This window comes from Amphibalanus amphitrite, unplaced genomic scaffold, assembly GCF_019059575.1.
Source record: "Amphibalanus amphitrite isolate SeventyFive unplaced genomic scaffold, NRLGWU_Aamphi_draft 001373F_arrow, whole genome shotgun sequence".
Classification (NCBI taxonomy): Eukaryota; Metazoa; Arthropoda; class Thecostraca; order Balanomorpha; family Balanidae; genus Amphibalanus; species Amphibalanus amphitrite.
The window spans coordinates 20,838-42,894 of record NW_024882866.1 but is presented as its reverse complement, the minus strand read 5'-3'; the positions used below and the strand labels follow the sequence as shown (position 1 = coordinate 42,894).

Here is a 22,057-nt window from a genome sequence, read left to right as displayed (position 1 = left end):
GTACACCGTTTGCGTTGAGTTAGCCTGGTTGTTGTGGCTGGCCGCCTGAGTTGTTTGTTTCTGGTCTTGCCGTTTGCTGCACGCCTCTCTTCCCTTTGTGTTGCCCGGTGTCCCTGGTCCTCCACTTCTTGCCGTCTTCCCGCGCCTGTCCGTGGCCACGCACTCTGGTCTCTAACGCCCAAGGCGTATGTGGTTCAGTTTCTGGTTCGGCTTTATGTAATATTCCTTCTTCCCTGTCCTGTCTTACTTTAGTCGTTTGGAAAAATTGGGTACGTTTTCATTCACCCTCACTCTGAGGCGAGGCCTCCGTCTAAATGGCGAGCTTTTGGGGCATGCTCGTTGTGGCCGTCGCCGCCGAGTGCGGTCGGGTCTGAGAGGGGCCAGCGGCGCGCCGCCTTCACCGCTGCTGACCCGCTGCCCCCCAGGATCCGCGTCAAAGACATAAACGAGGCGTTCAAAGAGCTTGGTCGCATGGTCACTGTGCACATGGCGACGGACAAGGCGCAGACCAAGCTGGGCATTCTGCACCATGCCGTCGAAGTGATCAGCCAGCTGGAGGCGCAGGTCCGAGGTAGGTGTGCCGCCCCCGCCCCCGCCCCGGCCGCCGCCGGCTGACCGCCGTCGGCGCCGCCCCGGCAGGGTGCGCATTCGCGACATCAATGAGGCGCTCAAAGAGCTCGGCAGGATGTGCATGGCGCACATGAAGCAGGACAAGCCGCAGACCAAGCTGGGCGTGCTCAACCTGGCTGTCGATGTCATCATGACCCTGGAGCAGCAAGTTCGAGGTCAGGCGAGGGCGGGTCGCCGCCGGGCCGGACGGCCGACCGCGGTGACCGGATAGTTGTGCGTGTTCGGCCGGAGCTGTGCGCGCTGCTGACGGAACGCTGGCCAATCAGTGACGCCGCTGATGGGCTAGCGTTTCCGACTGCAGGGCGCACAGCTCGGTACTGAACACAATCCAGTCACCGTGACGCACGGGCTCGTAGAGTTTGGAAAAGCAGAGCCATTACACTTATCGTGTTTCAATCATGAAAAACTTAGCATTGTAGCAGTAAAATTGCAGCATTCTGCGTGCAATCTAACCGCCTCTGCGTCTGAAACTCTGCGAGTGCCTCGTGCCGTCGGCCGGGCCGGCCCCGTCGCATCCCTCCTCTGTGTCTGTGAGTCGTGTCGCCTGATTGGTGCCTGGGTGTGGTGTGCGCCTGCCCTGTCCCTGGTTGGTGTGTGTGTCTGCTGCCTGCTATCCGTTGGCGTCCGTCTCTGTCCGTTCTCTGTGTCACGGTTGGCTGAATATCCCCGGTGCTGGATGGACGGAGGGCAGGTATTTCAGCGTTGCCGCCGCCGCTGCTGGAACAGGGTGTGTTTTGGCGTGTTGGTGTGTCGTTTTTTTTTCTAGAGCTAGCCTCTTATGTCTGCATGATTGGTGTCGGGGAACTTGGTGAGGTGGCTGGTGGGGTATCGTGCTGTCATGTGAGCGTTGTCCTTGAGATTGTCGAGCGTTCTCGACTGTGTCAGAGGTGCTTCCCTCGCGCACCGCTCCCCCCATCATTGTTCCGGCGTCCTCCGACGATAGTATGACCAAGTTCCGGCGGTACATATTTATACATATTATATATATACATATTATAATATGTACATATTATATATGTACCTGTCCATATTTGGTGTCAGTTGTTTTGGTCTGGTGCATCGGGCACGTATTTGATGGTGTAGAAAGATAGGGCTGAACCTGAGCTGGAATCGCACCGGTTTCGCGGATAAACGGCTTACGGGCAAATTGGGTCCCGTTTGCTGATCGAAGAATCACTTTGTGGTGTTTTCTGGCTGAAATTGTGGGACCTGTCACGACGCCATCCACCCGTTTTTGGTAATCTGATTCGGATGCGCTTGTGTTGTGTTTTTCAATGGCCGGATGCGCTACAGGCATTGCACCGGATATAGACGAGGAGCGTTATGTAAAAGCGTTGCCTCTCTTCCATTGTATTCATTTGGTCTGGTGGGTTTCTAATTTTCCGCGATTTAGCTGTTAACGGTTACATCCCTTAACGCTCTACTGAGTAGTTCACTCGCAATGAATTAGCTAAAATCCGATTTTTGCGAGAATCACAGTGAGCAATTTTTAGTCTGGCGCGTGCCCAAGGACACCCAACTTAACGTTCAGACACGCCAGCTTAGACCGACGAGCTATGTTCAGCATCACGGAGTCGTTATGGTTTTTACACGAGCCGCTCTCGAGATTTGTGCACGGTGGGTGGATTTGGACGGACAATGAGTGGTTTAGAGCCGAGACTCAGTGCTGGTGGTCTGTGTTGGTCCCGTTGTCTGCAGGGAGGCAACTGTCTCATGGTTGATAGCAGCATTCGTGAGCGTAAAGGGGTGGTTGCGTGGCTGGTCTCGTTACTGTTGTACGCATAGGTAAATTCGGTATATGCTGCATCCTGTCTAGACCACTGCTGTGGACGAGCTGGGTTGATTTTGATCGTGTAGAGTAAAGCAAGTTGCATGGATACTTTACTTGCTTTGCTTCCGATGAGTCGTCTACTTTGTTGTGCTTACTGCCCCTGTGATACTTTTCTGTTGAGGCGTGGACGCTGTCATGATAGGTGTAGCCCTGTAAATGTCTCGCCAGCAGCTGGGGCTGACATTTCGCTCTGAAATGTCAGTCGTCGGCCGTGACCCCGGTGAAGCGACAGCTGTGTACGTGTTTGTGTCTCGGTCGGTCCGTCCGTCTGTCTGTCTGTCTGTCTGTCTGTCTGTGCGTCAGTGCCTTTCGCTCGTCTGTGTGTGTCCTGTCTGTCGGTATGTCTGTCTGTCCGTCCGCCCGCCTGCACGTCTGTCTGTTCGCCTGTCTGTCCGTTGGTCTGCACCGGGCTCCCGGTCCGTCCACCGGCCGGTCTGCCGCGGTGGATTTGGCTCTGACACACCCTGCATGGCGGCCAGACCGCATTGCTGCCGTCAATTACCGCACATATCGCATGCTATGTCGGTCCGGGTAGCGTGCCGCGCGGCACTAGTCCCGATTTCCGAGTCGGATTGTCTGCCAGCTCGGCTTTTGTTAGCTTCTTGATGGTTCTTAGCTGTACTGAAACAGCTTGTTTGTTTTTAGATTTGCTGTGTGCGCTGCCTTCCCGTAAGCGATTGTCTTGGATGTTGTTCAAATGATCAGTTGGCTATTGTGGTATCTGTGGTGACTGCTTATGTCTAATCAGTGGCGTTTTTCGGTGAAATTTACGGGAATCTGTCCGCAGTCGACTGATCATTTGGACAGCACCTGTCGTATTTTTTGTTGTAAGTGGGCTTTGTGCCTGGCGAGGTAATTTTGTGGATAGCTGAGTGTCGTAAGAGTTTTCCTGTGGCCGCCATTGTTTCGGATTTTGTTACACCGTATCGGCTGGCTATATGTAGTTTGGCGTTTCTGATTTTTGTCTTGGTGCCAGAGCTCTTTGTTTTGGTATTAATGGCTAGGTGTTTTTGTAAAATGGCGCATCGTTTGACGAGTGGTCATACAAACGGACGCCGCCGTCACATATTGTCCCACGGAGTTCCCACTTAATCATCGATCACATTCCTTTGGTGATGTGCACAATGCACATAGTAACGAAAAGGATGTTCACCGTCTATTTTTGTAGTGCAACAACCGATCGCATTCCTTTGACTTAGCGCTAGGCAACTGGAAGGAATTCTTTGCAATAATGTTTGCGTGGTTTCGTCGTTCAATAACCTTAGACATAATTCTTTTTGTATCGTAACTTAATTTTCTACATTGTTTGCTTCACTCCCACTTCCAATTTATCGTGTTACTGTTTATTGCCCATTGTGCACCGTAGTGTCGGTCCCACCCCGCTGACACGGGTCGTCCCCTCCTCTCTCCGCAGAGCGTAACCTGAACCCGAAGGCGGCCTGCCTGAAGCGGCGGGAGGAGGAGAAGGGGGACGACATCCCTCACCACCTCCACCCGGCCGCCGCCGGCGCCGGCATCCCCTTCAACATGAACGTGACCAACGTCAGCCACGCCGTACGTAGCACCTAGTACGATATCTTCTTTTTTCTTTCTTTTCTTTTACTTGTTACTGCATGATTACTAAGTTGGGCTACTTCTAGAACTAGACTACAGGGAGTGCCTCGAATGGTAATAGCGCTGTGACTCAAACGTCTGCGCATTTTCCGGTGATTGTGTTCGAATATAATTTTCGTGGGACCTTCAAGCTCCTCCCATAAATAAGACGGATTTTTTATGTGAAGGTAATGCCGTTAGTCGGCTCAGTTGATTCGTCATGGTACGGTGACCTGGGCGAATTCCTTTCTCACTGACAGGACGTTGGTTTTTGTTTTCAGGGCGCGGTGCCCTCGCACTCCTTACAGCATCAACAGTAGCGACACCTAACGGCAGCCAGTGACACCCGAACTGTGGCAGACGGCCGCACGTGGCGCTGTGGCCAGCCGCGGCGCAGCGCGTCCCATGTGATACCTATTGACTCTGCCGCGCGCCGCTGCGTGGCGCTAGTGTACATAGAGTGGGCGCGCCCGGTGGCGCAGCGGCGCGGGACGGTAGCGTAGGCGGGGCGCGGCCAGCCGGCTCGCGCGCAGCGACCAATCGACAAGGGCGCCGCACAAGTGTTCTGTGTACAAAGCTGCTATTTTATGAGCGATGGGCCCGCGTGCGCCGGCCGCGCGCAGCGCCTGGCTCGTGCATGATATTCCATAAGTGCATTACGTATTTCGCTCGTGCGTTGTGTCTCATCCCGGGGTGCGTCCCTCCCGCTGCCCGTCCCCTCCCGTTCCCTCACCCTCTCTCGCCCTATTTTATCTCTTCTCATGACGTCAGCCGGCCGGGCGGCCGCCGCCGTGCGCGCCGTCCGGCCGGCCATCCGACGCGTCAGTATTATGAGCATTCCGTCAGTGAGAGGCCCCGTGTACATAGGCCGGGCGTCGGGCCCTGATCTCGCTAGCGGCCCGCCCCGTCCCGCCCCCCTGCCCCGCCCCCGCTCGGCGGGCGCCCCGTTTGCTCAGCCTGGCATTACCGTGTGTGATGGGTGGGGAGAGTGACCGGGGGCACAGTGTAATGCTGAGTTGTGTCGCCGATGTGTGACCGTGTGTGTATGTGTGCGGGTGGCGCGCGCTACTGCCGACCCGCTGCTGCTATTTTTGTGGTGATGAGCTTCGGTGGACAATTTGCGCGCGCGCGCGCGGGGCGCCGCGGTGTGTCTCGGCGGCGGGGTGTACTTTGGCGCGCGACCGGCCGCCATGGCGGGGCCGTGTAGCGGGAGTCGGCGGCGACTCCGCGCGAAATCAGTTCATTCGGCGCGCTGTGTGTGTGGGAGAGAGGTCATTGTTTTTAGTGTGGCCCGCGTGGTGGTGAAGACGTTGTTTTCTTTGTTGAGTGCGTGTCACCGCGCAGTCTATGTGTTGTCTGTACTTCGAATTGCATTATACCTGAGTACGATAGTCGATTGTAGGAAATATATATCCATGTGCCATTCGTGCATTGTGTATCGTTGTTTGTTCCAATGGAGCGTGGCGTTGAATGATGTTCCGTGAGCAGCTGATCAGACTCCCAACGGTTTACCCGACTTCAGCAGTATCAAAGTTGTTTATAAGTCACTGGCTCGTCCTTGGCCTCGAAATGGAGCATTGATTACGGTTCCTACCTATGGAACTGATGGAACGAGGAGCAAAAATGGAAGCTGTTGTGTGTATCGCATCGGTTGTGGTACGATGGGGTTGTCTTTGATGGATGCCGCCGGCCGTGATAGCTCGAAAAGCAAGTTTGCCTTTGATGAATACCGCTGCGGAGAACGTCTACCGCCGCAGCGTTTAAAACATATTTTCCGCACTCGGCGTGGATTTTCCGTGGTCGATTGTCCGCTAAGCGGTCCGTTACCACTCCGGCTAACTAGGCCCGAGATCATGGCCGACATTAGTAGGCGATTAACAACGGTTCCGAACAGAGCCGGAGATAGGTTGGTTTGGGTTAAGCACCACACCCAGTGGACCAAGGCGCTAACCGGAACTCTCACGCTGTTCCAAGCGGTCAGGTAGCGGCAATAAAGCCGGAGATATTCGGCACTCGGCAGTTCGTAAATGGCACATGTTGACAAACGCCATTCAGGTTCCTGGGTTACCCAAATATCCAAGTCTTGACAAGAGGTTGCGTGAGCGCTGTGAGGGAGCAGCTCATTTCGCGTTTGAGGAGAGTTCCCAGTTCAAATAAGCTCACGCATTCCCCGAGTAGCGTGGGAGAAGATCATCCAAATGCATGGTCTATGCTGTACGTACTTGACTGCATCAAATACACATTTTACAACGAATGGGTGACCGTATATTGCAGTTGGCCGCTTCACATACAAGTTACAACATACAGCGGGCAAGGTGAACGACCCGCAAATGCCGGGACCAACAGCACGAATCTGTCAGTTTCCCTAGCACGGTGACTGGTGAGACAATTTACGAAGAGCATCGCTCGTGCTGACTTCGATCTACATGAAGTAGACAGGCACGTACTTCTGCGCTCTTTACACATACAAACATCAAGCGTGATACAATCAGCACATTCACATGGTTCAGTCGCAGCGTTCAGGAAGTCACGCAGGATGCCCCACGTTGTCAAATGCCGCTTCTAGAACTTTGGCTGCATTTTTAGTGACCATCACAACAGCCCGTCAATTCAGTGACCGCTTGGAAGTGTTGAAACATGAATTATGGCCGGTCACAATATCTCTGCTCGCACGTACCGGTTTAACCATCAAACACAGAGTGCAGATCGCGCCGCACACAGATGACACTGACACATTACAACGAGATGACAACGTTCAGTCCTGGACACACTACCGGGCCTCACCGGCGACAGGCTGGTTCAGAGGAGCGTCCTGTACTGCTCCCTGCCCGGCGGCCTGTGCCGGCCCCTGCCCGGGGTCATCGTCTTCGCCCTCGGGCACGGTGGCCGCCCCGTCTGCCGCCGGCAGCGCCGCCGCCTCTCCGCCGGCCGTGGCAGCAGCCTCAGCAGCCGCCGCCGCCGCCGCCCGCCGCTCCTGTTCGATCACTCGCTGCTTCAACACCGCGCAGAACTTTTTATGTGTGAACCAGTGCACGCGCTGACACTCCCGCCCGCAGTACTGCACACCGCGGCACTGCGCGCACCGCTTGGTGGCTCCTTCCTCGCCGCACGCGAAGCACTGTTTCTCGTCCTGGAAGGCGCGCTGGCCGTTGATGGCCGCCGAGAGGAGACCCAGCGCGCTGGTTTCTACGGCCGCCGGCGGCGCGCGCGCCAGATTCGCCACCAGCTGCTGAAACAGCGGCGTCTCGCGGCACGGGAAGCTCTTGATACAGCCGCGCAGGTAGTTTTCCTGGTATTCCTCCACCATGGAGTCGTTACAGCGGAGCCAGGCGCGGCTCATGTGACTGTACACCTTCTCCGCCAGCTCCTTCTGGTCGACTTCAGTCGCCTCGCCCTCCCCGCTGCCCAGCTTCTTCAGCTCGGCCCGCCGCGCCTCGTCGAGCGAGCGCAGAACACAGGAGAGGTAGTGTGCCTTGACGGCCAGCACGTCATTCCCGCCCGAGGGTTTGCGCACCTCGCGTTCGCTAATGAGCTCCAGGACCCGTGAGACGCGCACCAGGTGGCTGAAGAGCTGGGCAGACTGACGGAGCACGTTGACGATATGCACAGGGTGCAGGTTCACCTGGCGATCGGAAGGGGTGGTCAGTTTGGAGCGGAGGTGAGAGCAATCAGTCCGCAGCACACGCCGGACGGTAAGGCCAGTCGACCGCCATAGGTCGCGAGTTGGTGCACTTGTCGCCTGCCTGGACTCGAAGGCGGCTCTGCTGCTCCTGGCTGGAGGCGCTGCGGCCCAGGCCTCGACACTGGGCGCCAGGCTGTGGGCCCAGCTCCGGCGCATGACGGCCGACGGCAGCACGGTCACGCTACAATGGGTCCCGGCCCACTGTGGGCTCGCCGGTAATGAAAGAGCGGACGCCCTGGCCAAGGAGGCGGCCGCTCTTCCCCAGCAGTCAACGCCGGTGGATGTCCGCACTCTTACGCGGGCTGTCGCGCGGCACTCCAAGAGGAAGTGGCAGGCGGACTGGCCGGCCGGTTGGTACCGCACAGTCATGGGGGACCGCGCCCCCGCCCCGGTCCGGACCGCCACCAGGGAGGAGGCCGTCGACATCCATCAGCTCCGGTCTGGCCACTGGGCCCGATCGGAGCAGTACCTCCACCGGATTGGTCGAAGACCTACACCTGAGTGCGCTCAATGCGACGACAAGGAATGCCCTGCGGGCCTCTGCCTAGTCTGCTCTGAAGCAGCGGACACCCCGGCGCACGTGTTGCTGGAATGCCCGTGCCTGTACGGCCCCCGGCTCCGTGCGCTGGGCAACATCATCGGCACGGCCCACGATGTCCGGCGCGACGACGTGGTGGCGGCCTTGGCCGCCGGATACATGGCCCACAAGAGCCGGTCGGCTACGCTACCGCCCCGGCGGTAGCCGGGGGGTCAAACAACAACAACAACAACAAGTTGGTGCACTTCAAAGGAAGTAGCGACTACTATTTGTTAACTGTATGCTGCATAATATTGGTTTCGCCAGCTAACATTATTTTGCGAGCTTTGTCTTGGAACTCAGATATGCATGCACCTGATCGATTATCTCCAGGTATACCCTGATGACCGAGTGCTATCCTATTATCGGCTATTTTGTGTCATAAACACACTCCTCCCATCTCAGCTGTCCGGTTCGATTATTACACGACTGTTTGTGATAAGTTCTGACCTGCATGAGGAGGTGGTGTGTAGGTGCCGCCAGCGAGGGCAGCAGCTTGGGCTCCGTCTCCTGGCCCCGCGCCACCGTGTAGTAGTCAATCAGCTCCCGGGGGATGAAGTTGTTTATCAGCGCCACCACACGGTGGTTACCTGGACGGAAGGGAGAGCGGTTGTCAATGGAAGATCGAGGGAACGTCTGTTCAATGAACGAAGCAAAACTACTGTAAGCGGACGAATAAAATGAACGGATAAGCTCTAAAGACATTGAAAGTATTACTTACAGGGTGTCCCGAAATTGATGTCCTATCCCATTGCGTGCAATAACATCAAAACAAAAAATGACCGGTTCATGATTTATTTGTTGGTATATCCACCACGCTTCCGCACACATGCCCGCATGCGCTCCGGCATGCCACACGTCAGGTTGTCGAGAGTTTCTCCAGAGATGCTGCTCCAGGCCGATCGGAGGTTCCTGATGAGGGCAGTTTCGGACGACGCTGGTGCCATCTTGTCCATCCTGTCCTGGACGATTGCCCACAGGTTCTCGATTGGCGACAGGTCCGGGCTGTTACCTGGCCATTCTCCTTTGCCCCAGAAGCCAGGGAAGTTGGCCCGGCACCACTCCTGGGTCTTGGTGGCGTTGTGAGCCGGGGCACCGTCCTGTTGGAAAATGGCCTGTGACATGTCCGGCAGAAGTTTGATGGCCGTTGGTGGTCCGTTCTCCTTCCGTCGTCTCATCGCTGATGCCGCCGTTCCCTTCATCACCTCCTCCACGTAGAAGTCCGCTGTCACGGTTTGGCCGCGGGGCACGATGTGAAGGTCTGACAGGCCACGGAAACTCATCATGCCCCACACCAGGACCTTGCCCGGCTGCTTGACGGTCTCGATGACAGGCACTTCTGAGCTGTTCTGAGCCCAAACACGGTCGTTCTGGCGGTTGGGAGGATGAAACAGCTCAAAAGGAGACTCGTAGCTGAACAGGACCCGCCTCCAGTCCTGTATGGACCAGTTGATCCGATTTTTAGCGAAGTCCAGCCGTTTTCGTCGCTGTGCTGCCGTCAGCTTGGGCTCCACGCGCGGTTTCAGCGGCTTCAGACGGAGGCACTGCCGCAGATACCGGTGGACAGCGGACTTGGAGGCCGGATGACTTTTTGCACTGAGTTTCCGCGCTAGTTTCCGTGTCGACTGGTGCCGTTTCGTAACGGATTTCGCTACCACGATTTTGGCCATCCGGCTCATCGCTGTCCTCCTCCCTCTTCCCCCGCGGTTCTCCAGTGCCTCTCTCTTGCGGTCGAGGGCCATCCAGCGTCTGAGGGTCCTGGGCTCTATCCTTAGCTCCTTGGCTACCTGTACCTGGGGCGTGCCGCCGTTAACCATGCCGACAGCGCGATAGCGAGTCGACAAAGGGTACTCCTTCGCCATGGCTGATATGCAGTCCGCGCGCCTCGCGACCCTCTCGGTAAATGACCTCTGCAGCCCCGCCGGGTCCTGGGTCGGCTCGCCTGGCTAGGTCACGTGACCAACAAACACGTGACCGGGCCCCAGGGTCGGGTCCCGGGAAAGCGCCATTGGTATACCGGTATTGCTCTGGGGAAACGTAACGAACGAGAGAGGACATCAATTTCGGGACACCCTGTACATGCAAACAGGCGGAAAATACAAAGCTGTTCGGTTCACACAGGTTTGGTAGTAATTAAAGGGCATCGTGACATCGCGAGTTCAAAGAAAAAAAATCTCGAAGCTAAAAAGCGAGCTCGCAAAAAGTTTCCGTGTGAAACTTTTTGATGACCGTGACGAGAGATGAGCGAAATTCTTATCCAGCACAAAAGTAAGACGGTCATCACAACTCCATTAACCACTGCCTCATCAACCCAATAGCCGATCCCAATCCATCCACAACTGTCCGTCCGGCGGCGGCCCGATCGTTCCCCTAACAGGATCACCCCTCCCTCCCGACGGTCCCCTTACGGAGTCACCGGCAATCTGCGACATTGCCGAGCTGTGTCGAGCCCTCCCCCGCTGCCGCCCGCCCCGCCCAGTACCTTCCTCGGTCATGTGTGCTCTCCCCAGCCCGCCCCGGCCCCACCCTGTCCCAATAGATCGATGGATCTGCATGCTCTGGTCGACCGTTCTCCGTTGTGGGAGGGGGAGGGGCACTGGGGGAGGAGCACGGCTGTCAGTGGACGAGGGTGGAGTCGGTGGATGACCCTACCATTTAGGAGTGGTGAACAATAGAAATGCGTAGGTCGACGAGGGAACTATAGAAATTTGGGCGGCACTAGCCGGATTGTCCGATAGACGTGCCCCACATCGCATGACACTAATGCCTATCTTAAGAGTAAGGTTAACAATGATAGAAAGCGCATCATTTATGAACGTTATCGATAAATATCGGAACCAACATTCGAGTCAGCTGAGGAAAAAAGAGGGGCGCGCGGATTGTCACCAAAACAATGTCATCCCATCCACCCCAAGCCCGACATCAAATATCGATACACACGGTGTTACCGCCCCGATGACTAGCCCGACCCAGACGGGCAATTATAATGGAGCAAATGGAGGATATCGTTCTGATCGCCATGAACATTGAACATATTTCGTCCTATAATGCAACGTCCATCATGAGGCCAAACAAAGGATCAGCCACAATCAAAGTAAACCTTTCATATCAATTGCTGCAGCTGGTACAAACATCAACCTTTAACTTTGAAGACAATGAGTTAAAATGGAAACCTGGTTGTTCAAAACGAACCGTACGGACGTACCGACAAAGCCAGCCATCTGGGCCGGCGTGCGGTGAACCGAGTTGGTGCGGTCCGTCCGCGCGCCGGCGGCCAGCAGACAGCGGACGGTCGGCTCGCTGCCCGACAGCGCGGCAAAGTGCAGAGCCGTGTAGCCGTGCTCGTGGCCGTCCCAATGGACGTCGGCGCCCTGTGGACGGGGTGGGAGGCTAGAGAATACCAACAGATGATGTGCAGTGTACACCACAGCTGATGAAGAGTTACCAATCCAACGAGTGGGGATATGTAGGAAATACAAATACATCTGCAACCACAAAAACCTAATTGATACATAAACTACAATAGCAGGCTGACAATAGCCAGCAACATTAGCCAGCAACATTCAACAGTGCATTGTATACCTGGTCCAGAAGCATCTGGCACATCTTGGGCAGGCCCTTGAAGCTGGCATGTTGCAGGGCAGACATGCCATGCTCATCGGCATCATTGACCTTCACTTGGCCTCCTGCCAGAAGTGCCTTTGCAGCCTCCAGGTCATCATTGCTGATGTGATCAAAAAGTTCCTTCAATGACATCTTGGTAGGAATTTCTGTGAAAAGGAAACCACAGTTAGCAACACAACACAATACAGGGAATTTTGATAATAAGCCTTTACATTTTACATCATGCTGCATTAGTAAGATTTGGGAAATCATTACCTAACTTGTATTGCACATTGCAATGCACATAGGTACTCCAAATGCCACACAGTGAGAAAAAAATGCATCAGTCCGACCAGACCATCTTCAGAGGGAATATCTAGGGTCACAGATTACTGAATGAGCATTACCCACGTCCTATGATAGCCGAGCTTGTTATGTCAATATTGCTTGCTAATTGCTTCCTGGGGTTTAGAAGCGCATGGACAGCTGAGCCATTATGCGGCACATGCACAGGGTTACAGCCACGGATCTCCTGTCCTCAGATATTAGTTTATTTATATAGCATAGACATCGATGAACATGATTTAATAGAGAAACTCATGTTTAGTAAGCAGTGTCTTTCGGAAATTATTGCCAAAACTATAATGGCTAGTTTTAGGAGAGCAAAGCTATTCTTATCTTGCATCATTATCTTTTTTACTTTTACATTGTATCGGGCTCATTTTCAAATGCTGAGATTATTGGAAATCGTGGACCCTCCTGTCTCAAGTCTCAATCGGCAGCACCTTGACCTTACGCCTTACGGTGGCCTTACGGTATACGGGTTGTGGGAGGCCAATTTGGCCTGTGGGGCCCGGTCTCAGCGAGCTCCCAGTGCTTATCGACAGTCAGCCTCAGGTTGGGTAAGATCGGGTTCAGGTGGGAAGGCTTTGCATGATGTCAGCCCAGTGGGCATCCAGCCTGGTCTTGAATTGGTTGACTGACGTAGCTGATACGACCGCTTGCGGGAGAGCATTCCATGGGTTAATAACACGTGTACTAAAAGAGTGTCTTCGGATGAACGTCGTGGCCCGCGGTTTCGCTAGTTTCCACTCATGGCCTCTTGTTCTTCCTGAAGTTGATCTGGTGAGCAGCTTCTCGGTGGGGACCGCCATGCCACCATGCAGAATCTGATAGACGGCTATCATATCACCCCGTTGACGTCTGTAGTATAGCGAAGGGAGCTTCAGTGCGCGCAACCTCTCTGGATACGACAGGTGTCGGACAGTTTGTACCAGGCGAGTAGCTCTTCGTTGCACCCGCTCAACCTTCTTCTGGTCCAGCTTACTAAACGGTCCCCATACGAGGTTCCCATACTCCAACAGCGGTCTCACCAGTGTCTTGAATAGTAATGGGAGGGTGTTTGAGTCCAGGTTCGCAAATGACCGCCTGATGACCGACAACACCTGAGAGGCCTTCGACACTGCAGCCGCTGTCTGCTCATGAAACTTGAGTTGGTGATCTATGATGACGCCGAGGTCCTTCTCTACGGTCGCCTCGCTGATGGCACTGTCTCCGAGGCTGTAGTGCATGCGAGGGTTTCTGGTCCCAATGTGCATAATCTTGCATTTACTTGCGTTGAAGCGGAGGAGCCACGTTTCCGACCAGCGAAGGAGGGCGTCAAGGTCCTGCTGAAGAGTTGGCATGGAAAGCGCAGTAGGAACGCGGCAGTACATCTTGGTGTCATCGGCGAACATCCGAACGCAGTTCGTTACACATTCGGGTAGGTCGTTAACATAGATAATAAACAAGGTAGGACCCAAGACAGATCCTTGAGGGATTCCGCTTGTAACGGGGGACCAGTCTGATGCGTCTCCCTGGACCTGCACCCTCTGCAAGCGGCCAGTCAAGAATGATCCTATCCACCGTAGGAGTTTGCCGGAGATGCCATATGCCTTCAGTTTCCCGAGGAGGCGCTTATGAGGGACCGAGTCGAAGGCTTTTGCAAAATCGAGGTAGCATACGTCGACTGGTTTACCATTCTCAATAGCTGCGCTCCAGTCGTCCAGAACTTCCAAGAGCTGAGAAGTACAAGACCGCTTCGGCAGAAACCCATATTGAGCTGGGTGCAGCAGGTCATTGTCAGTCAGGTGCGAGATCAGTCGGTCTCTCACCATGGACTCAAGTATCTTGGAGGGGACAGAGGTGAGGCTCACCGGCCGGTAGTTTCCCGGGGACCGTTTGTCTCCCTTCTTGTGGATCGGGATCACATTCCCAGTCTTCCAGTCCGGAGGAAGGATTCCGGAGTCCAGCGACTTCCTGAACAGAGTGCACAGCGGGAGAGCAAGGCCGTTTGCAGAATCTCGCAAGGCTCTAGGATGAATGGAGTCCGGTCCTGGGGCACTGGTTGTCTTCAACGAGGAGAGCTTCTCAGCAACAGTCGCGGGCGTGATCTCAATGTCATCAGCTGGTTGACAAACCGGCTCGACTGTCAGTACTGGTAGATCATCGCTGCCTTCCTCTGTGAAGTTACTGGCAAAGAACCTGTTCAATATACAGGCTTTTTCATGATTTGATGTAGCGACTTCGCCCCTTTCGTCCCTGAGGTCACCAACTCCACATCTTGTTTTCAATCTTGATGACGTATACCTCCAGAAAGCTTTTGGATCGTCCTTTATCCTTGATGCTAGTTGTTTTTCGAAGCTCCTACGAAGGTTTCTCGTTAGAGTTCTAAGCCTGTTGCGACACGTTGCGTACCTGGCAAAATCGATCACATCTTTAGACCTTATGTAGATCTTCCATAGCTGGGACTTCTTTTTCTTCAGCTGGATGGCTTGCCTGTCCATGTACAGGTTTCTGGACCTGAGGGCAGTTGGCACTGCTCGGGTGCACAGCTTGACAGCCCAATCCCATTTGCCCTTGAAGAAGGAGTAAGCGTCAGTCAAGTCCATGGAAGTCATATGGCCCCAATCGATGGAGGCTAGGGTAGAAGCCAGTTGATTGAAGTCCACACGGCACCTCTGGTCCTTGGGAAGAATTTTGGCTGCTGAGTAGCATACCAGTGAAAAACGAAGAACTACATGATCACTGTTTCCCAGGCAGGGATGGTATTCAACATTTCTTACCATGCCCTCTTCATTGGTTAGTATAAGATCTAAAGTGCTTGGAGCTTCACCCACTCGGTATCGTGTCGCCTCTCGAACATGTTGGTAAAGAAAGCAGTCGTGAATGCATTCAATGACAGCATGAGAAGGATGAGTCTCAGGGGCTGTGGACACCTCGCTTTCCCAGTTAATTTGGGGGAGGTTAAAATCTCCCGCAATCATCAGGTGGGATGCTCCATGATTACATGCCTCTTTCAATGTACTTGACAGCTGTTCAGTGCTTTCCTGTATGGGCCCGGAGGGACTGCGGTAAATGCATCCAAGCAACAACTCATCCTGTCCATGGAGGCCAACTTTGAGCCACAACTGCTCCACATCACGTTCGGGGAATGGTACTTCATATACAATGAGTGAGCTGGACACATATATGCATATTCCCCTCTTCCCACTTTTTCCAAGCATTGTATGTGAGGGGTCAAAATTGCTGAAAATTGTAAAGCCTGGGATGTGCAACAAAGCAGGTGAGATAGGAAGAGTCTGAGCTTTGGGGATGACTTCCGTGATCATAATTATATCAGGCATATTGTCACAGATAGCCATGCACAGGTCGTCCCGCTTACTAACAAACTGGTCGGCATTTGTGTATAACACCTTGAACTGTGCACTGTCCGCTGAGTCAGTATGTCAATACTGACGTGGTCTGCTTCCGGAAGACCCACTACCAGCATGGCTGGGAGCATTCAGAGCTGGTTGTTCTTGGACGAGAGAGTCTACAGGTTGACTTTGTTGCCTGTTGGAGCTTGAGACTTCTGGTGCGACTGAAGCTTTTTCACCAGTCTTGGCTGCGGTAGTATCTGAGCTGGTCTTGTCATGTGTGATGGGTTTGGCAGATCCCTTCATGATCCTGCCCTTGAAGATGTACAGCTCTTTCTCTCCAGCCATCCTGCGGCTGTTGAGTTCAGCTCTCAATACTCGGTTCGCTTCTCTTTCCTTGAAGGTCAAATCAGGAGAGATATATATGTTGCTCCACCTGGCACTGTCCCTCAACTGCCTCGCACTTTTGAGAAGCTCAATCCTAGTCTCTACGTTTTCCAGTGTAGCAATCAAGAGTCTAGGTTTGCCAGGTTGCACTTTGCCAGCTCGGAAGGCTTTCGTAACTCTGATGTTGAGTTTCAGTTCCTCTCTGACCAGCTTGATGAATTCCACTTTGTCCCTATCAATACGCTCAGCCGGTGTTTGGCCTTGATCGTCTTCTGGCAAGTTGTGGACCACCACATTGCACTTCCTCCTTTCTTTGTCATTGTGGCTGTCAAAGATACTTGCAATCTCCTTGGCTGCCTGAGATCCTATGTTCACTGCTGGTGCTGAAGTTTCAGCTGGTTTGATTTCCCTGACAGATTTGACAACCTCGTCACAGGTACCTTTCACAATGCTAGCATATGAATCCTTCATTTCCTTCTGTTCCTTGAACGAGCGTTCAACAACCCGCGTTTGGTGAATCAGTGCAGTCTCCTGCTCCTTGAGAGATCCCTGTACTCGCTTCATATGCTCCATAAACATAACTGTCAGACCCTCCACTTTGCTCTCAAGGGTTGAGATTCTTTCAGTCTGACGAGTGATTGTGTCAGTCTGTTCAGTTATCTTTTCCTTCTGTAGGGCAAAATGATCTGAGAATTCATGCTCTTCCCCTCTTTTCATTATTGACACCTTGCACTCTGCACACAGCCATGACAGTATCGGGAACCTGTTGAGTGCTCTGTATGCACCGACAGGGACTCCCTGGCAGGAAGAGTGAAACCATTGGTTGCACTTGTCACAATGAACGCCCTGGTCATCCTCTTCAACCGGGTTCCCACACACCAGGAGGTTGGGTCCCCCTTTGCAATGTTTTGACCTGCCATCGCCCTCACTGCTTGTGTGGCTGTGACCTGATCCCCAAAGCCTGTATGCCTCTGGGCTGAGTTTACCAATGCTTTTTGATTCTCCCCCCTTGCATTCACTTTCCTTACCAGTTGCAGACTTGATGATCTCCTCAGAAATCACAATATCCGGAGCGGTATTAAACTGAGACACCGCATCTACCGCATCTATGTCTTCATCATGTCCTCTAGCAACTTCTTTCTCACTTGCACTTACTTTTGCCGCAACGCCACTGGGCGCAGAAGCATGACATAATCCCGCTTTATTTCGAATGGCAGATTCATGCTGTTGGTCTTGAGGCGTATCTGACGCACCTTCCGTGAAAATTCCCGCGCGTCGCTGCAAGGGCGGAGATCGCCCAACCGGCATTTCCGCGAGGTGTTCAACCTTCCGTTTCGCATATAAGGGAATAATAGAAGGTAATTCTGGATTTGTTATCTAAGGATTTATAACCTGGAACGATCGTGGTTGAGTAATTGTGGTGGATAGTGGAGCGTTGTCTGCCAAAACCGGGAGCTCCTGGAGACACGTCTGCCCTTGAAATGAAAGCGCATTCGACATTTTTGAGGGAGGGGCATAAGCACAATAAAACCCACAATACACAAACAAAACAAAGGCAGGTATACAGAAAACTGACAAAATTCGACCTCCTCCCCCCCCCCCCCCCACACCTTGGAATGGATCCCGCCAAGATCCTGCCTTGGATCGTGACGGATCGTGATGACGGACTTCGACCTCAACGCACGAAACCAAGGCCCTATATACCGCACGAAACGAAAACGACGAAAACTGTCGGCTCGTTCGCCAAGGCTAATGCAAATCTAATGTTTGCAAACGAATTCTCTATAAAATGACGTAGTCTAAAATCAGAATACATGTAAACTACTTCCTGAGATCAGTATTGGAAAAACAGGTATTTGAATGCTAACAATTTTTTAGTTGATTTGAACTTTGAGTTCATAACTGACATCGTTTATTTCTGTTGAACATTTTTTCTCAACTTGCTTCGGCCCTCGACATTCAGTCGAAATCCGAAAATGATTTGTTAAAATTCATGATGTCATCAAAATTAAAAGATAAGAAAAATAATCCAAAGTTGTACGCGTCACAAACGTGCGTCTTGTTTGCCTCGCGTTTATATATACGGCCCTGGTTTATATCACAAGAGGTATTTTATGATATTTTTGGTAACATTTTTCAGAGGACCTTTCGAAGCTAATATCGCCCAAGCTCTCCTCAATTTGTTCCGTATGTGTTCTATGTATCTTTCTTTGAATGGCTGCATTGCCTTCTTCGGTCCGAAACCGGCGCATGTTGAAATGCAAAAGGGTCAGACAATTCCGTGCCGTATGTCCCGCTAGTTACAGGGTTTTAGTGGATGTTTGATTATTTTTTTCGTCGTTTCAGACTAAAAGAGGAAAAGGATTGACATATACCGACATTTTTAAGGTGGGTCACTTTGCCAGGATTTTGGTGCAACCAAGGCCTGCTTTGGTATTTCATTTCAAAATTGTATATTTTCATGTGTGGTTTTAATTTTTGTGTGTTATACATACATTTTAAATGCGCATCACATCCTGTTACTACCTATTTATGCATTTTCTTTCCTCATATATTTTTTATAGTTATGGGTAGCAGGCCTGGTGCAGTTACGAGGATCATGCTCAAATCTCAATGCCATATTAGCTACTGTTTCTTACTTTGTTTTAATTTTTTGTCAAATGATTTTGATTTTTAGTTACCTTGTTAAAATATTTAGCATTTCTTTAACAAAAATCCTCTCCTGTTGCGATTTTTAGTACCTAGCATTTCCTTTTTTAATAATTCACTTCCTAATGCATTTGTTTGAAAATGTGCACTGTTGTTTGACAAACTTTCTGTCAAGTCTTCTTGCTAGCATGTTTCTGTTGTATGTTGGTTGTGCTTGTGGAAAGGGATGTGTCCCTTCACCCACAGCAGAATGTGTTCAGCAGAGGATGTAAGTACTGGCCAAAGCTGTGTCTATCTCCCAGTGGTGTTTGACAGTTTGGGGTACCTAAATAAATCACCAACTATTTGAGCTAAGTGAATATAATAGTCAGTTACATGAAGACCAGGTCAACTGGCATAAGGCATGCTTTTGGATCATTGCAAGGTTTTGGCATGTTTTGAATAATGCTCACTAGGCAATCTCCTTAGACCACCAAATGGGTACCTAATGCATCATCATTGTCCTCTGCTTGTTGAGTAAGTCCACCTGTGTGTAATACGAGAAGTAGTAGCCTTTGCTCATATTAATGTTCAAATAATGCAATTGCACAATTTTGTGCATTATTTGAACATTAATATGAGCAAAGGCTACTACTTCTCGTATTACATAGTATATATAACGATGCTCATCACAGCCATCCATTTCATTTTAAGTCACCTGTGTCCTGAATTTCAGCTTGGTGGTGATGGTGAGCTCAATATGAGAATAGTAGACTGTTCATACTGTGTGCCGTGTGGTCCACTATATGAAGCCGGTTTGCATATGCGAGAGAGGTCAAGGAAGGCATTAGATCTGGGAGGACAGTGCCGTCATTCACTTCAGTAGTGAAACTTCGATCTAACTTTGGGGCGCGTAGCTGGGCCTCAGCCGCAGATCCGTTTCTAATTCGTTGATGTCCGTTTCGTTGTAAGAAGGACGCGTTTTGCAGCAGTTTTGTGTTGGTCTTACGTCGGAGACTGCATGCTCGTAACGTGCCGAGTGGCACTGCCAGCGGGCACCGGCATCACAGGTCACGTGACGGAATAGCCAGACGACAGGTTTTGTCACATGATAATAGCCCAGACACCCTGCCGGCCGTCACGGGGCGTGGTCGGCACGTGACTTTCCCTCCGTACTGTCTACTAACATGCTGACGTCATGTCTGGTCAACACGACCTGCTGCTGAGTAAGCCTGTCGGTGTCACGTGATGCGCCCCGGCGTGTGTCCTTCGGGATTTGTCTGCATCACGTGACATTGACTCGCCCCGCTTGCTGAGCGGCCCGGCGGTGTCACGTGACCCTCGGACGGCTGTGTCGGTCCGTCTGCCCCAGGTGTCGGGTGTCCAATGCCGGCTCTCGGGTGTAAGGTGTCGGATGTCGGCGTCTGACAGTTCCGCGCCGACAGGGGAGGGGGAGGGAGGGAACGCACAGGAGCAGGTAGTCAAGGGCCGCGATGGCTGCAGCAGTGCGGTTGTGGAGAAATGCTGTATCTTGAATGCACGTTGCAGAACTTTGATGGGGTGGTTTTTCAGCGCTGAGAATGGACTTGACCAGAATTTACCTATGCTTTGTAAGCTGGTTCATTGGCATGCAGTGGGTTTCTATGCTAACTCAATTCCATTTGAACCCAATGGGAGTTTAGCCTATTTGGCTGATGGTAATGGTACGACCCCAATGACCCTGTATCTGTATTTTCCGTTGGTGACCGCCGAGGGCTCTCAAAATCACCGCGCCTTACCGAGTCAAACCCCGGTCATGACGCAGTCTGCCGCCATTCAGCGTTATTCGATATTCAGTAGCGGATAGTGTACCTACCCGGCCGACTGCCACATTACCAGCTGCCCGGGGCGGCCAGTAAGGGGCGGTGCATTCGGCGGTCTCGGTCACAGGTGCAGCCAAATGTGTGCCTCGTGACAGACGAGAGACAGATGGTCCCTCATGCGTGACAGTTCGAGGAAGAGCAATTCATGAATGGGTAATTCGGACGCGGTTGTGCGGGTACCGCCCTGTGATTTGCGTATTCTCATGCACGGGTTTGGGGACCTATTGGACCTTTGCTGATACAGTCCACAGTTGAACGGTGTCGGTAAAATATGAAGTTATAGTATATTTGGAATCTTATCTCCGATTTTTTCCTCTTGGTGCCAAGGATCTCCTAAGTGTACACTTTTTTGTCATCTCAATTCCATACTTGGTCCACTCTGCCTTCCATCTCGTTCTACACCAGCGGCCCTATTATGCTGCATTTTATCGTCTCTGTCCGACCGTGGAGACCGCTGCTGCTGTGATCCGACCGACCCCGCCCGGCCACGTCTCTGTGCAGAGCCCGCCGATCGCTCCTCTGATTGTGTCACGAAGGCGGTGCCGTGCAATTTGTCGCACGGGGATTGCATGTGTCCGCCCATACGAGTGGCGGGAGCAGTGTGGATTTGTAGTTATGGTTTGAACCGAACGGACTGATTTTTTGTCAGCGGTGGTGTATATGATTTGTTGCAACTTTGAAAGGTGTAGATTGAAAAGGAAGATGAGATTGGTGATTTGTTTATTGTCGCGGAGGTTGTTGGGTCCGTGAAAAAAAAAACTGTGTAATCTGGAGTCTGGTAGCGTCCTTACACTGTTTGCTTTGGTGAAAAAGTCAGAAGGTTACGTTTCAGCCACGCATTGGCTTTGTTTGCTTCCAGTTCCCTTCTACCCTCTTATTCGGTCCGAACCTTACTATGTGAATCGGCAGGTATTTTGTGACCATTTGGTCGCTACAGTTAACCTTTATTGATCCTTCTTACGTTCACTCCTTCCTCAAGCGTTCATAATTGCGACTCTACTGGCGCCCATGGAACTTCGAAACTTCCTGCCGAAGTTTCCAACACGACGGCCGGAATCGCAATAACTTAAAGTTAGGCTCCCTGTCTGCATGAGTAATGCATTGACAATTGCATGTGCCTTGGGTATAAAAGTGCATTTGTCAATGCCTGAGGCGGAAACTGAGCTCACCGGCTTCCGATCAGTTGAGCGATTTATAATGGTCTACGGCTGAGCCAGTCATTTTCAAGTCGTAAATATTGTATGAAAGCTAACACGGAAGGCGATCGTTATGCTTACGATATTTGACATAGACACCCACGGAACTCTCAATTACAGTCACATCGGGAGTACGGGTGCACTGACCTGACCATGACCCTGACTCTGATCTTGACCCTTACCCTGACGCTTACTTTGTTTTTTTTTCAGGTGACCACCTTACCAGCGCCGCCGGTGCCGCTGCCGCTCGGCCGCTATGGATGTGGCCATCCGCAACATCCGTGGTAACCTGGAGCGGCTGTTCGACAAGAACCTCACCGACCTGGTGCGGGGAATACGCAACAATAAGGACAATGAGGTACGGAGGGGATGACGGTGGGAGAGAGAGAGA

The 22,057-nt window shown here is 52.4% G+C and overlaps 3 protein-coding genes across 49 annotated transcripts in view; 2 read left to right on the top strand and 1 right to left on the bottom strand.

Annotated features, from left to right (window-relative positions):
- LOC122372563 (protein daughterless-like) overlaps positions 1–5,477 on the top strand; it is a 79,127-nt gene extending 73,650 nt beyond the window's left edge. For 22 of the 39 annotated variants that reach the window (XM_043349892.1, XM_043349891.1, XM_043349903.1 and 19 more), the window contains 3 exons: positions 426–571; positions 3,876–4,015; positions 4,336–5,477. In XM_043349892.1, the coding sequence (XP_043205827.1) occupies positions 426–571; positions 3,876–4,015; positions 4,336–4,374 (325 nt within the window). In that variant the 3' untranslated portion in view covers positions 4,375–5,477. Of the gene's footprint in view, positions 1–425; positions 572–639; positions 786–3,875; positions 4,030–4,335 lie in introns of all 39 variants that reach the window. The other 17 variants (XM_043349893.1, XM_043349904.1, XM_043349898.1 and 14 more) reach the window with 3 other exon arrangements.
- Positions 5,478–6,296: 819 nt separating this feature from the next.
- Positions 6,297–17,704, bottom strand: LOC122372562 (ankyrin repeat and MYND domain-containing protein 2-like). 3 transcript variants are annotated; one of them, XM_043349878.1, is made up of 5 exons: positions 17,591–17,704; positions 11,896–12,083; positions 11,519–11,684; positions 8,764–8,903; positions 6,297–7,676 (listed from the first exon to the last, which is right to left on the bottom strand). In XM_043349878.1, exons 2-5 carry the CDS (start codon positions 12,067–12,069, stop codon positions 6,825–6,827), a joined length of 1,332 nt encoding a protein of 443 aa, XP_043205813.1. In that variant the 5' UTR covers positions 12,070–12,083; positions 17,591–17,704; the 3' UTR covers positions 6,297–6,824. The 3 variants fall into 3 exon arrangements, with proteins under 3 accessions (XP_043205813.1, XP_043205814.1, XP_043205812.1); XM_043349879.1 differs by having other exon boundaries at positions 17,557–17,593; XM_043349877.1 differs by lacking the exon at positions 17,591–17,704 and adding an exon at positions 17,009–17,109.
- The window catches only part of LOC122372561 (AP-3 complex subunit delta-1-like), a 24,118-nt gene continuing 19,304 nt past the window's right edge, over positions 17,244–22,057 (top strand). The window contains exons 1-3 of one of the 7 annotated variants that reach the window (XM_043349869.1): positions 17,244–17,338; positions 18,327–18,368; positions 21,877–22,024. In XM_043349869.1, coding sequence (XP_043205804.1) covers positions 21,923–22,024 — 102 coding nt within the window. In that variant the 5' untranslated portion in view covers positions 17,244–17,338; positions 18,327–18,368; positions 21,877–21,922. Of the gene's footprint in view, positions 17,339–18,004; positions 18,168–18,326; positions 18,369–21,876; positions 22,025–22,057 lie in introns of those variants that run through there. The other 6 variants (XM_043349873.1, XM_043349872.1, XM_043349876.1 and 3 more) reach the window with 6 other exon arrangements.

Excerpts from the sequence above, each read along its gene's own strand:
- LOC122372562 (XM_043349878.1), bottom strand. The coding sequence starts at position 12,069 with ATGTCATTGAAGGAACTTTTTGATCACATCAGCAATGATGACCTGGAG. Across the intron at positions 11,685-11,895 it reads GCCAGATGCTTCTGGACCAG|GGCGCCGACGTCCATTGGGA; the intron begins GTATACAATGCA and ends CCCCGTCCACAG. Across the intron at positions 7,677-8,763 it reads CACACCACCTCCTCATGCAG|GTGAACCTGCACCCTGTGCA; the intron begins GTCAGAACTTAT and ends TCCGATCGCCAG.